Source organism: Centruroides vittatus, unplaced genomic scaffold, assembly GCF_030686945.1.
Source record: "Centruroides vittatus isolate TY-2023 unplaced genomic scaffold, ASM3068694v2 scaffold_435, whole genome shotgun sequence".
NCBI lineage: Eukaryota > Metazoa > Arthropoda > Arachnida > Scorpiones > Buthidae > Centruroides > Centruroides vittatus.
In genome coordinates this window covers 5,798,515-5,810,943 of record NW_027122708.1, presented here as the reverse complement: position 1 = coordinate 5,810,943, position 12,429 = coordinate 5,798,515, and the positions used below count along the sequence as shown (strand labels likewise).

General features: G+C 30.8%; 1 protein-coding gene across 1 annotated transcript in view; it reads left to right on the top strand.

The window, feature by feature from the left end:
- The window catches only part of LOC136989023 (telomerase protein component 1-like), a 241,123-nt gene that overhangs the window by 111,866 nt on the left and 116,828 nt on the right, over positions 1-12,429 (top strand). The window contains exons 18-22 of the mRNA XM_067287049.1: positions 8,008-8,184; positions 8,261-8,500; positions 9,619-9,732; positions 9,804-9,921; positions 11,393-11,569. Of these exons, the coding sequence (XP_067143150.1) occupies positions 8,008-8,184; positions 8,261-8,500; positions 9,619-9,732; positions 9,804-9,921; positions 11,393-11,569 (826 nt within the window). The remainder of the gene's footprint in view (positions 1-8,007; positions 8,185-8,260; positions 8,501-9,618; positions 9,733-9,803; positions 9,922-11,392; positions 11,570-12,429) is intronic.

Here is a 12,429-nt window from a genome sequence, read left to right as displayed (position 1 = left end):
AGCGGACACAGTTGCCAAGGTACTGATCTCCACATGGTTTGTGCGCCAACACTTGTAAAAAAAAACGCATGGAAGTTCGTTGCCTTGTCCGTCTGTCGACAAGTATACAGTTGCTCTGAGAAAGTATAATAAAATTTTGTTTGTTACAGTTTATGTAGTATTAAAATTTGATTTAAATTTGGATCTCACGAACATGTTGGCATTTGACTACCTAACTTTAGTATTTTAATAAAGATGATTGATAGGATAGAATGCCAAAAAGCATTCTAGGTTATGTTTGTTCGTTATAAATCGTAATATTCGATTTTTCCTGAGTTTAAAAAGACTGCATCTTAAAAAGTTTGTGTTGTTTGATTTAAGTGCAGGTAGAGAACAGCAGATTTTATAGCATCTTTTTATGTCTCAGAATAATTATTCTACAAGTATATATGGATCGTTTACAATGTGAGCGAGAGGAAGCTGTGATGAATTTCCGAACAGGAAGAATGTTGATCTTAGTAGCCATGGCTGTTGCAGCTAGAGGTTTACATATCAAAGATGTCCGCCATGTAATAAACTGCGATCTTGCCAAAACAATCCAAAAATACGTTCACTGAATTGGTAGAACAGGGAGAGTTGGAAATTTAGGAAAAGCTACCAGTTTGATTTTTTTTAATCCAGGTGTAGACAGTCCTTCAGCAGCAGATCTTGTAGCATTTTTACAAGATTTTATGCAAATAGTGTCAGATTGGTTAGAAACAGCAGTGGTCATACAGGAATGTCGCAACAACAATCATTTACAAAAGGAAGTCATTATGGTGCTAAATTCTATTGACATTGAAAAACTAATGATAGCATTGTAATCCCAGGATTCATCCTCTGCTGTATTCACTGAAGACTTCAGTCTTTTGTGACCTATAACTGTCTTCCCACGAATTTTTAAAATGTTAAATTGTGCTAACTTCAGTTTTTATGTAATACTTTAACCCCCTTGTAATGAACTAAGGTTCATAGAATAAAGAATTGAATTGAATTATTATATTAAAATATTTTTAATTTATTTCCCGTAAAAATTATGTATTTAACGCATTTTGTAAGTTATTCAAAAGTAATTTTAAACTGTAGATGCACTTTATTTCAGAAGCGATTTTAATTTGAACTTTTAAATCATTCGTGAAAATGTGTTCAATTTTAATGTGGCTATTTTGTTTTTCATTATATGCCTGAAATTGTCTGTTATAAACATATGAAAACGTTAGTAAATATTTAATTTCGAGTGTGCTGGTATTGGTATGTTGTGCATCTTTAACACAGTAGTACCTCAAACTTCGAACAATTAACTTCAAATGCTTCAGAGTTTAAATGCTAAATTTGATAAAAATTCACCTCGGTGTTTGAACAATGCTTCAAAGTTCAAATGCACATGCAAGGAAAAATACACTCGAAGCATAAACACAATCTGTTGTGTGCCCAAGTAGTCTCTCATTCTTATGTTATGCTCATGTTTTCAGTGCTTTATTTTTTTGCTTTATTTTTGGTGTGTTTAGTTATATATATATATATATATATTGCATGTGGTGAGTTATTCAACAAGAGAATATAACACATATAAATGTGTCACCCGTGTTTATTTACTTTACAGGATTCTTTTACAATTTTGACACTCCTCGTTCTTTCACTATTAACCTTTTTACATATAATTCCTGCAGATACTTGGGTAGAATCGTTAAGCAACCTCGCAAAAAAGGAATATTCACCGTGTTACAAAAATAAGGAACTAAGACTAAATACTTAAAACTACTTATACAAATAAAAAAAGAGAGAGAAGAAAAGATAGACAATAGGATAGTTGGATATATGATGATAGAAAAGAATGGGTACCCAAAGTGTTGACGATCTTGGGGTGATGGTGGCGAATGCTAGATTATTAACTTTCTGCGTTGTTGATTGTGGACGTCTCTCCGATCCTCTCAATAAGCTTCTCGAGGTTCCTATATCGGGATATATTTCGGATTCCTCTCGAACGCTAGCTTAGGTTTATCGTCTCCTTTGTCCTCCAGTCAATGCCAGAACAACCTGGAGGTCTTCACAATACATCCTATCTCCAACGTCCCAGTCAAAAAGTGACTTCTTGTCCTCCACTTAGCCCTCAGGCTACCACCTTTTCTTTGTCTTTTAATTAAGTCACCACCATTTGAACAGGGAAGGGTTAGGGAAGACAGAAGTTTCTAGGAAAAGGTAGACAAAAGAACTAATGAAGAGGAAGAAAATGGAATAAATACTAAGAATAATATATACTACAATATACAAAATAAGGTGCACGGCCACAATATATATATATATGTGGTGTCTATAGATGGCTGGGCTGGATGTTAAGAAGTATATGCAGAATGCAGTTTAAGAAAGAATACTAAGAGCTTATGACATATAATGACGTATATTATAATACGATACAGAAAACATTACAAAACAAAGAACACTAAACAAATCATCTTGATACTAATTATTAAACAGATATTAATCATCTTGGAGTGGACATGTCATTCGTGCTATGTCGTTGCTGCTTCTTTTTCTAACTCATCTTTCCCGGAAATGGTTCATTTTTTTTCCCGTCTGTGCGGGATGCCTGTGCACGACATCAGACTCAACCAAGTCATATTAGCATGGGGGACAGGCACCACATGTATATTGCATTATTTGCTGATTTGTAACAATTCTTGCAATTTTTCTTTGTTGACAGCTTTTGGGCACCCCATATGTTTTTATCCCTTAGTTTAAAATTTTCTGAACAGACCTTTTTAAACCACATTTGACATATTTGAAGTTTAGGAGCATCATCTCCACATGTTAAAATTTTTTTTTACTGTTTGTACAGTGTTGTTATATTCTTTACAAAACTCGTATAGCTTAATATGCCTGATATGCTTTTTATTTGAAGACATTTCAACTTAATTTTCTTCAAACAAAGTGTGAAGTAAAAAGTTTGTTTTAAACTTCTAAACAAAGAATACAATTTCAGATTAGCAATAATGTGTTAAAACAGCTGTGATTTAATTACTGCAATTATATTAAGTAACAATAGCTGTTAAAAATACTCAAAAACTTTGTTCAATCCAATATAACCTTTATTCAGTAACTATGGCATCCAAGAAATGTGTGGAAGCAATGAAGCCTAAGAAGGTTAGAATATCAGTGACTGAAATGAAAAAAGAATTTATCACAAAACATCAAAGCTGTATGTGTGGTGCTTTCTGGAAGCCTTATTTAAGATATCAAAGTTGACAGTGTGCAACTATTAAATGGAATTTTCATTTTGTTATGAATATTTATTGTTAGGGTATTTAATCATGTTATTTTTTACCTTAAATTATGTGTATTTGCTGTTTTAATTTATCAAAATGGGTATTGTTTAGGATCTGGGAATGGATTACTTCACTTTCTAATATTTCTAATGGAAAAAAATTGATTCTGACTTTGAACAGCCTCCTGGAATGAATTAAATTTGAAGTGAGGCACAACTTTCTTATTTACAATAGAACTATTTTTAGTGTTAATTTTTGATGACATCCTTAGAAAACTAATTCCACTGATTAAAAAACACCTACATTTTATATCAATAAAAATGTAATAAATTACAACTATTGTTTTGATTGTCATGAAAATAAATACAGTATAAACCTATAAACTCAAAATACGGTAAGACCCCACTTAACGCTGATTCGATATAACACCGTTTGCTCGAAGCTTAAAAAAAAAGCATAAAATTTATGCCGATTCAAATTATCGTGGCATTTCATTGATTCATATATAATACAATTATTTATGAACATGAACCTATGAGCAAAAGGTGGCAATTCGTTGTAGCACTGTACTTCTCTTAAATCTATGTTTGTTTTGTGCAATTTTGGAAAAAATAAAACATAATAGATGCTATAGGAAATATTGACTTTGCTTGGCAAGAATTAACTGATAAATTCATGAATGGAGTGTGGAAGAAGTTATGGCTGGAAGTCTCAACGAGAAGAGCCTATCGCTGTATCATTAAGTTGACCAAATTGTCAACCTAATCAATCAGCAGGTCTAGGAGATGTAGACGAGCAGGATGTTGAGGAGTTACTGCAGGTTTCTGGTGAGCCTTACCAATGATGATGATAAGAACTGGCAGAGCAAGGAATTCATGTAGAACTAGAAAATAGAGATTCTGAAAATGAAGAACCCAAAGAATTTCTCTACAGATTTCTTTAGTAAAAGTTTGGTAACAATAACAAATATCATTGATCAAATTGTAGCGAATGATCCAGATTTTGAAAGGCATGTAAATGCAAAACAAGGAGTTTTGGATGTGATCATCTTGCTACTGAAATTTGCTTCAGGAAAGAAAAAGAAAGCGAGAAATGAAACTATACGACTTTATTGCAAAAAACAAGAATTTCAGAAAAGACAGGATCTTCATCACAAAAAATGAACTTTACATTTGTGTGTGCATATGTTTGTGTGTTATTTAACATATTTTTATATAATTTATGTATTATTTTTATCATCGTAAACAATTCAATTCCAGAAAAATTAATGGAAAAACATTTTCACTGCCAATAGAAGAGAAAGAAAGAAATAATACAATTTTTTTTTTTTTTTTTTTTTAAATGATGCATACTGTACATTATCTATATATATATAAAAACGAATGTACAGTATGTGTCTGTCTGTCTGTGTGTGTTTGTCCTTCATGCATTACCACACCATTTATTCGATTGCCATGAAACTTCGGAAAGTTGTTTAATACACTCCCGCGAAGGTTTCTGGCATATGTGAAGACCACCATTTCCCCCTTTCAAAAATATATTTATATATAGATTAAGGCTTTTATGTCCAACAGATGGCGCTAACTTTCAACGACCTAAGTTTGCTTTTCTGTGAGGCATTATGCTTTTCTGAGAGAATGGACTAAAGCAGATCATTTTCTATCTATCTATATAAATAAAATATAACGTTTGTTTGTTCCTACTGATTCCTTTGAAATTTTGACACAATGTTGCATTTGAATACGCACGTGTTTTTATTTAATATGCATGTCGAAATTCCCCCATTGGGGGGAGATGGACAGGATTAAGGCTTACTGTGAAGAACTTGGCTTCTATTATACTATTTTAGATGCGGTTTTTTGCATTTTAATAGGGTATGTCAAGAGAATGTCCCTAAGAAGGGATTTTTTGAAATTCCCCTTGCGGGGGAAGTGTTATACATTTATAATAGATACATTTTGAGTCACAACAATGCGTGGCCGGGTCAGCTAGTATTATATAAAAAAAATATATAAGATATCCTACCCATTTCCCTTTTAACAGTACTCAACATAGTTTCTCATCCGGTTCAGGCATTTAACCCAGCACTTCATGAGGTTTATCATGCTTATCTTATAGAAATTGGGTCCTGTTGTTGAAGCCATGTCCTTACTTCATCTTGCATATCTTCATGATTTGTGAGGAGCAAAGAGGAGGTAATCGCTTTGAGCAAGGTCTAGACTGTATGCTGGATGTTGGAGCACATCCCACCCAAAACCCACTAAGACATCATGCCAATATGAGAAGTTGCATTGTTATGCAGCAGAATGACTCCTTTGTGAGAGGTCAGGACTTGTTTTTCCAAATTGCTCTTCTTAGACACTGCATTGTTTCATCATAGGTGCTGGCAGGGTCAGACCAAGAAATAGCAGGGCTCTGTGCAAGGTTATCATGCTAGACCTTTTAATAAAAAAATAGCAATTTTGAACAACAAAATAATATTTTAATGGTAGACATACCATCCGTTAAATAGATTAGCAAAAGTTATTTAACTTAGCGAATAATGAAATGATCAATTTTTAAATTTTGCAAGAGTTTGATCATGCAGGATCGTGGGCCTTGTGTAGTTGCCCCATTCACCGCACCCACCAGCCGGCCTTGGATACTGGTATTAGTGATTGGGTCCCATGTGACATGAAGTCAACTAGTATGAAATCTATGACACCTTTCTAGTTCCAAAAGATGGTTGTCATCACTTTCCAGCAGATTCTGTAGCCCTGAATTTCATCCTCAAGAGTAGGTTTGTGCACTCTCAGTGATCAACGCATGCTTGGATTTGATAAAATGGCAAAGTTGTGTTTTGTCACCAGTGCATTCTGCATCACCAATTTTTTTCTCTTCTCTCTGCAAACAGTAAGCACCATTTCCCACATTATTGCAATTCATTACTGTTTCCCCATATACACCAACTAATTCATGATGGATTTTCGGACAATCTGCTGAGGGGGACATCTGTGCACACAGACAATCTGCTGAGGGGGGATGCTTCCCAGGAGCATTTTCTAAGGAAAACTTGCCCCTATTTAGGTGTTACAAATGTCAAGAAAACCTGGAAAAAAATCCATGTGGCCAGCCTGTTGGTGAGACATGAACCCATGACCAACTACCAGTGTTTAGTGGTCTTATCCACTTGGCTGCTAGTGGGCAGTGACACACTTTTGCCCACATAAAATGAATAACACACCAGCTCCTCACACATCCAGCTCTCCAAGCAGGTTGACATCTTTGTGCCTTGTCTAGTTCAATGACTGTGCAGTCTTTTACAGGATTTAAAACCACAATGGGCCATCCACTGAATTATGGCTACAGTTGGGACCCATAAACGAGAACAAGAAAATAAGAATAAACCATATTTTTAGATCATCCCTCCTATCTGGAATTTTTGATAAAGTCAAGTTTTTCTTAATTAAAGCTTTCCTTGGCACTTCGAGCAGAATATTAAATACAGTGGAACCTTGCTTAACAAGCACCTTGCATAATGAGCAAAACAAATTGTAAAAAATTACCTCGCTCAACGAGTGGTGTTTTGCATAACAAGTGACAATGAGAGAAGTCCTGAATTGTGCGCATGCTCTGTCAGTCTGTGTTTAGCACTCATTCCGCTAGCATCTTAGTGTCGCTCGTGATCACACATTTTTCCAAACTTGTGTTCACACATATTACTTATAAACGTCAACAACCGTAGCCTGTTATATAATAAACACTCCAAACGATATGTCAAATTCTTGGGCCATGTAAAGGCTATAATTAAATAATAGAAATTAATTTAACTAGAGGTAAGCAGTTATGCTGCCATCTCGTATTAAATTTAATGACCAATTCCAAATTAAATTTTAGAAATGTCTGAATTAAAAGTTAACTATTTATAATTATTAAATTTAATACGAGATGGAAGCGTAACTGCCTACCTCTAGTCAAATTAATTTCTAATATTTAATTATAGACTTTACATGGCCCAAGAATTTGGCATATCGTTTGGAGTGTTTATCAAACATATTTTTTTTTGTTTTCTGCAAATCCAGGTTGGTTCATTCAGCGCTAGAAGAAAAGATGATGATGATTCATGCTCCTTAACAATGCACATTGTACACTTTTCTTTGAATAAACATTATACATAAAACATTTGAGAATTTTTTTCGGCATGGAATGCATTATTGTATTTTACATTAATTTCTATGGGAAAAATTGTTTTGCTTAACAAGTACGAATCTAAAACAAATTATGCTCATTAAGCGAGGCTCCACTGTATAACAAGTAAAATTTAGCATTTGTAATATTTCATTTCTGTTTTCACTTATGCATTAAAATTTTTTTTTATAAACTGTAGATTTAATTAAATATCTACACAGTTTTCACAAAAGTATGAAGCTACTGTTTCAGGTATCTTCATAGTTTTGTAAAATTTGTGTAAATTAGTCTGTTTTTATGAAATCATGTGGATTAAAATTAGGATTGCCAAGTCTTGGCTATTTTTCTATTCTTGGGATGAGGTGTTTTTTAAGTGACAGAAATTTGGCACAGCCTCAAATAAAAGGTCATCTCCATAAGTGAAAATTGTTTTGGACTGTCACCGGTGTTGTGAGTAATGGAAAATGAAGACATTTTGTTGTTTTAATATATTTATATATTTGAATTAGTCTAATCTTTGGTATTACTTATGTATATAACAAATTTATTTGTTATGTAGATGGAAGACTGTTCGAATATTTATTTCATCTACTTTTAAAGATATGCATGGAGAAAGAGATTTGATTGTGCGCTTTATAATTCCCGAATTAAGAGCACGTGCTAAAACACTTAATGTTAATATTCAAGAAGTTGATCTTAGATGGGGGATAACAGAAGCAGAATCAAATAATAGCAAGTAGGTTAATATAATATCTGATGTAATATCTTTTTACTGAATAACTATAATTTTATAAAAACTAACTTTTTATCAGATCTTTGGAAATATGTTTATCAGAAGTGGCAAGATGTGAATATTTTCTTGGTATCCTTGGTGAAAGATATGGACAAATTGCAGAATATAATGTTTCAAATAATCCAGAATTTGATTGGGTACAGGAATATCCTCCTGGCGCATCATTAACTGAATTAGAAATTTATTGTGCAGCTTTAGCTGATCCCTCTGCTGCCACAGAACGATCTTTTTTCTATTTTAGAGATAAGATATTTGAAAGGTAATTTTAAATTAATTTAACTTTTTTTAATATTAAATTTTTAATCTATCTTGCAATGGCAATTTGTGAACTCAAGTGATGTAGACAGATAGATTACAGAAAATTAGGATTTAACATGCATCATAAAACAACAAACATGCTGAGTTTTTGCATGAGTTACCGTAATTTTGCTGGAATAATTAGTCCCATTGTATACCTTGAGTATCTGGGGATTGCAACAAAAGCAAGATAATTACTGGTATGCAGTTTAGACATTGCCATCTGAAGCATTAAAATATTTTTTTTGTTTCGTTTTAGTTAACAAATTATCGTAGATATACATAAACAATCAAGTCTAAATATTCTGTAATAATCGTATTAATTGCCTGATCATTCAGATTATAGTTTGACTAATATTAAAAGTTTTTAAATAAAATATAAAAGATGGTGCCACACACAATTTTAACTTTTTGCCAGGAAAGTTATGCAACTTGTTGCTGTATTTTTAATAATGGTTACCACAGATGTTGACTGAATAGTTACAGTATCAATACATTTATATTTAATTTACATTGACACAACACGACAGTGTAATGCTATTATAATCAAAAACAAACTGGCTCACATATGAGATGCTCTTATATGTGAAGCAGGGCTTGTGTCTCAAAAATGCAAAACAAGCAATTTTCACATATGAACATGCTCTTATTTGTATGGAAATGACTGACTATTGATATGGAGTTTTTGAATCGATTAAATTTTATTAAACTTTTAATGTTTGGAGAAGGTATTTGGAAAACGGTTATCCAAACAAAAACATCTGAGATGTAAAAAAATTGCACCGAGTAAAAAATTATGACAATTTAGACAATAGTCAAATTTTTTTCTTTAAAGCACCCCATTGAAATCCAACAAACACAAATATCTGTACTTGAAACAGAATCTGAAATCACAATCTTGCAAAATAGAAACAATGCTGCCAATCTGGTGGACAAATGTGTTAAGGTTATTTTATTATACATAATTATTAAGAAATTAATTCAATAATTTATGAGTATTTTATTTTTAAAAATAATTTATTTGAAATATTGGAACAATTACAGCATTCTTAAAGTACTGTTCTTATTACACTATTTCAGCCAAATTCCTGAAAAATGGAAAGATAATTTTGTATCAGAGAGTGAATCTAATCATATTAAAATGGAGAATTTGAAACAAAGAATTAAAGAAAGTGGTCTTGAAGTTTTTAATAAGTAAGAAGTTTTTGTGATTATTGAAACATACTTTTTATTTTCAAAACAATTGAAATTAATATATTTTTAAGCTATCCATGTTATTGGGGTGGAGTAGTTAATGAGGAACCAGTTGTTGCTGGTTTAGAAGAATTTGGGCAAAGAGTTCTAGAAAATTTATGGAATTCCTTATGTAAATATTATAAAAAGGTAATTGAATTTTGAAAATTAATATAAAAACTTGAAGATGATGTAGTAGTTACTGTGGAATGTTTCTGAATTACTTAATGCACCTTTAACAGTGGGATTTTTAGAAAAGTGCTCTAACATTTCCAATACAGTAAATGGGCAAAGCTGGTCAAAAGATGAATGCTGTGAATAATCATCTTTTGACTGTTTGTGCTGGAGAATGGTTGAAAATGTAAGCACTTTTTTTATTTTTAAAAAAATAAATTCCACTATTAAAGGTTCGTTAAGTAATTTGGCCAAAAACTTGAATTTATAATTTTTTTGTGTGTTAATTAGAAATTCACATAGTATAGTATTATTTTTATGAATATGTTTATTAAATTATTAAAACGATATTAATTTTTATTTATTTTTAGTTACACAAATGTAATAAACAATATATTTATTAACAAAGATATTTTTATAATTCAAGACATTTTTACTTACTTTTTATCCTGAATAATTTTAAAAATATTTTGATGTGATTTTGATTCATTTTATTATGTTTATTATTTATATTATTTCTAATAAATAATATGGTCTTGTATTTTTTCAGAAAATTTGAAATACTTAAAAATAATAAAAGTTTAGAAATCAAAATCCATCATTTAGAGTTTTGTATTATTTAGATTTTATGATGAAATAAATACCTTTCACTTTTATATTTGATTTACTTCCTCTCATACTGATTATTTCCAACACTGTTTATATTAAAATAATTTTATAGACAAATTTATAATAGAACTGAATTGTATTTAAAATTTAAGCTTTTTTTTTTTAAATTTCGACCATAAAACTAAAGTCCACAATAGTGGTTGGAAGTTAAAAGAAATTTATGGGGAAAATGTTAAATTCATCCACTCGATTACACAGAAAATTAATGAATGAAACTTTCTGAAATTTCTTATGTTAAAATATTTCTTATAAACAAGAAATACAATTTTTTAATAAATTTTAGAAGTTTATTGAAATGTTTAATAAGAGGATTTCATCTGTTAGTTAAATTACCATAATAAAATAATAAATTTATTGTGTACAGAATAGGTTTTAGTATTAATTAATTTATATTTTATAATTTTAAAATGGATTAAAATTTAAATGTGATCAAAATTCAGTTAATGAAAAACTTGTGTATTAAACGTAACATTTTAAATTAAAATCAGTTTTAATGCTTAGTACTTTGATTATAAACCATGTTATATTGCAGTTTTAGCAGAGATAACTTCAACTTAATCAGAATTTAAAACAAAATTAAGAGAAATTATAATAATTGAATACTAAAGAACATAAAAATACTAACTTCAGTGATTTTAAGCAGTAACAACAACTATTTTGGTTTTTATAAATCAATGTTTATAATATTCTTTGATTCAGAAATAAGTTTTAATATCTGAAAATTACAGAAACAAAAATGAAATTGAAAATTTTTCAGTATTTTTTTTCATATTTACAGGATGAAATTTCATATTCTGACCAAAGATTATCAGTTCTGCATACTTCATATGCTGAAGCATTTCATCAAATTGAAGGAAGAGATTCTTTTGTTAAAAATTGTGTGGATAATATTTTAAGTAAAAGTGGTTTATTCCTTATTACTGGAAAATCTGGTTATGGAAAAACTGCAGTAATGGTAAATATCAGATTGTTTTGAAAATTTGATATAAAAAAATATATATTAAATGTTTACTTTATATGTTGTTTTATTTTAAGTTTTGTATCTTTGCTCCACTTCGTGGCACTGTAGTTCTTCACAAACACACCCTTTTTGTACTTCATTCATGCACTAAGATATGTAGATGCTTCTGTGGGCATTTTGTTTATTTAAATACAATTTCCTTTATTTCAACCTTATTGAAGTGTTTATCATTTTACCATTCTACTTTACCTTACCCCATCAGAACTTAAAATAGTAATAAGCAATTATTTGTTGTGACATTATCACAATGCTGACCTGCAAGTTTTAATCATATTTTTTAATTTATTTAATTTAAAATGTATGTTCTCCATCTCAAATTAGTACTGTAATGTCTTACCCCTGTATATCATACTTTTACGTATGCAATGGAGTTGTGCTGGTCATCTGTCTAGCTCCATTCAGGAGAAATTTTTTAATTGAAATAATGTGACTTCTGGTTTGCATTGGAAGTTCATATATAGTCAACTGGGTCCTTCTGCCCCTATGTTTTTCATATCTGTTCTTGAATTTCATTTATCTAACACTGTTCTTGAGATTAAGGAAAGATGGATGGATAACAGTGGGAATTTATAGGTCTACAGTTTTTTCAAACTGCAGCTTAATAATACAATTTTAAAAAATTGGTATTATGTGTGTGTTTTACATAAAGTTAAAGTGAAACAGTCTTTTTAATATTTCCAGTTTCCATATATAAAAGGTTTATTTGAAAAATAGAGTGAATTTAATAAATTTTCTCTAACTTCGGCTTCTTCTCAAAGAGAATAGAGTATCAAGATTACTACATGAAAAACAAG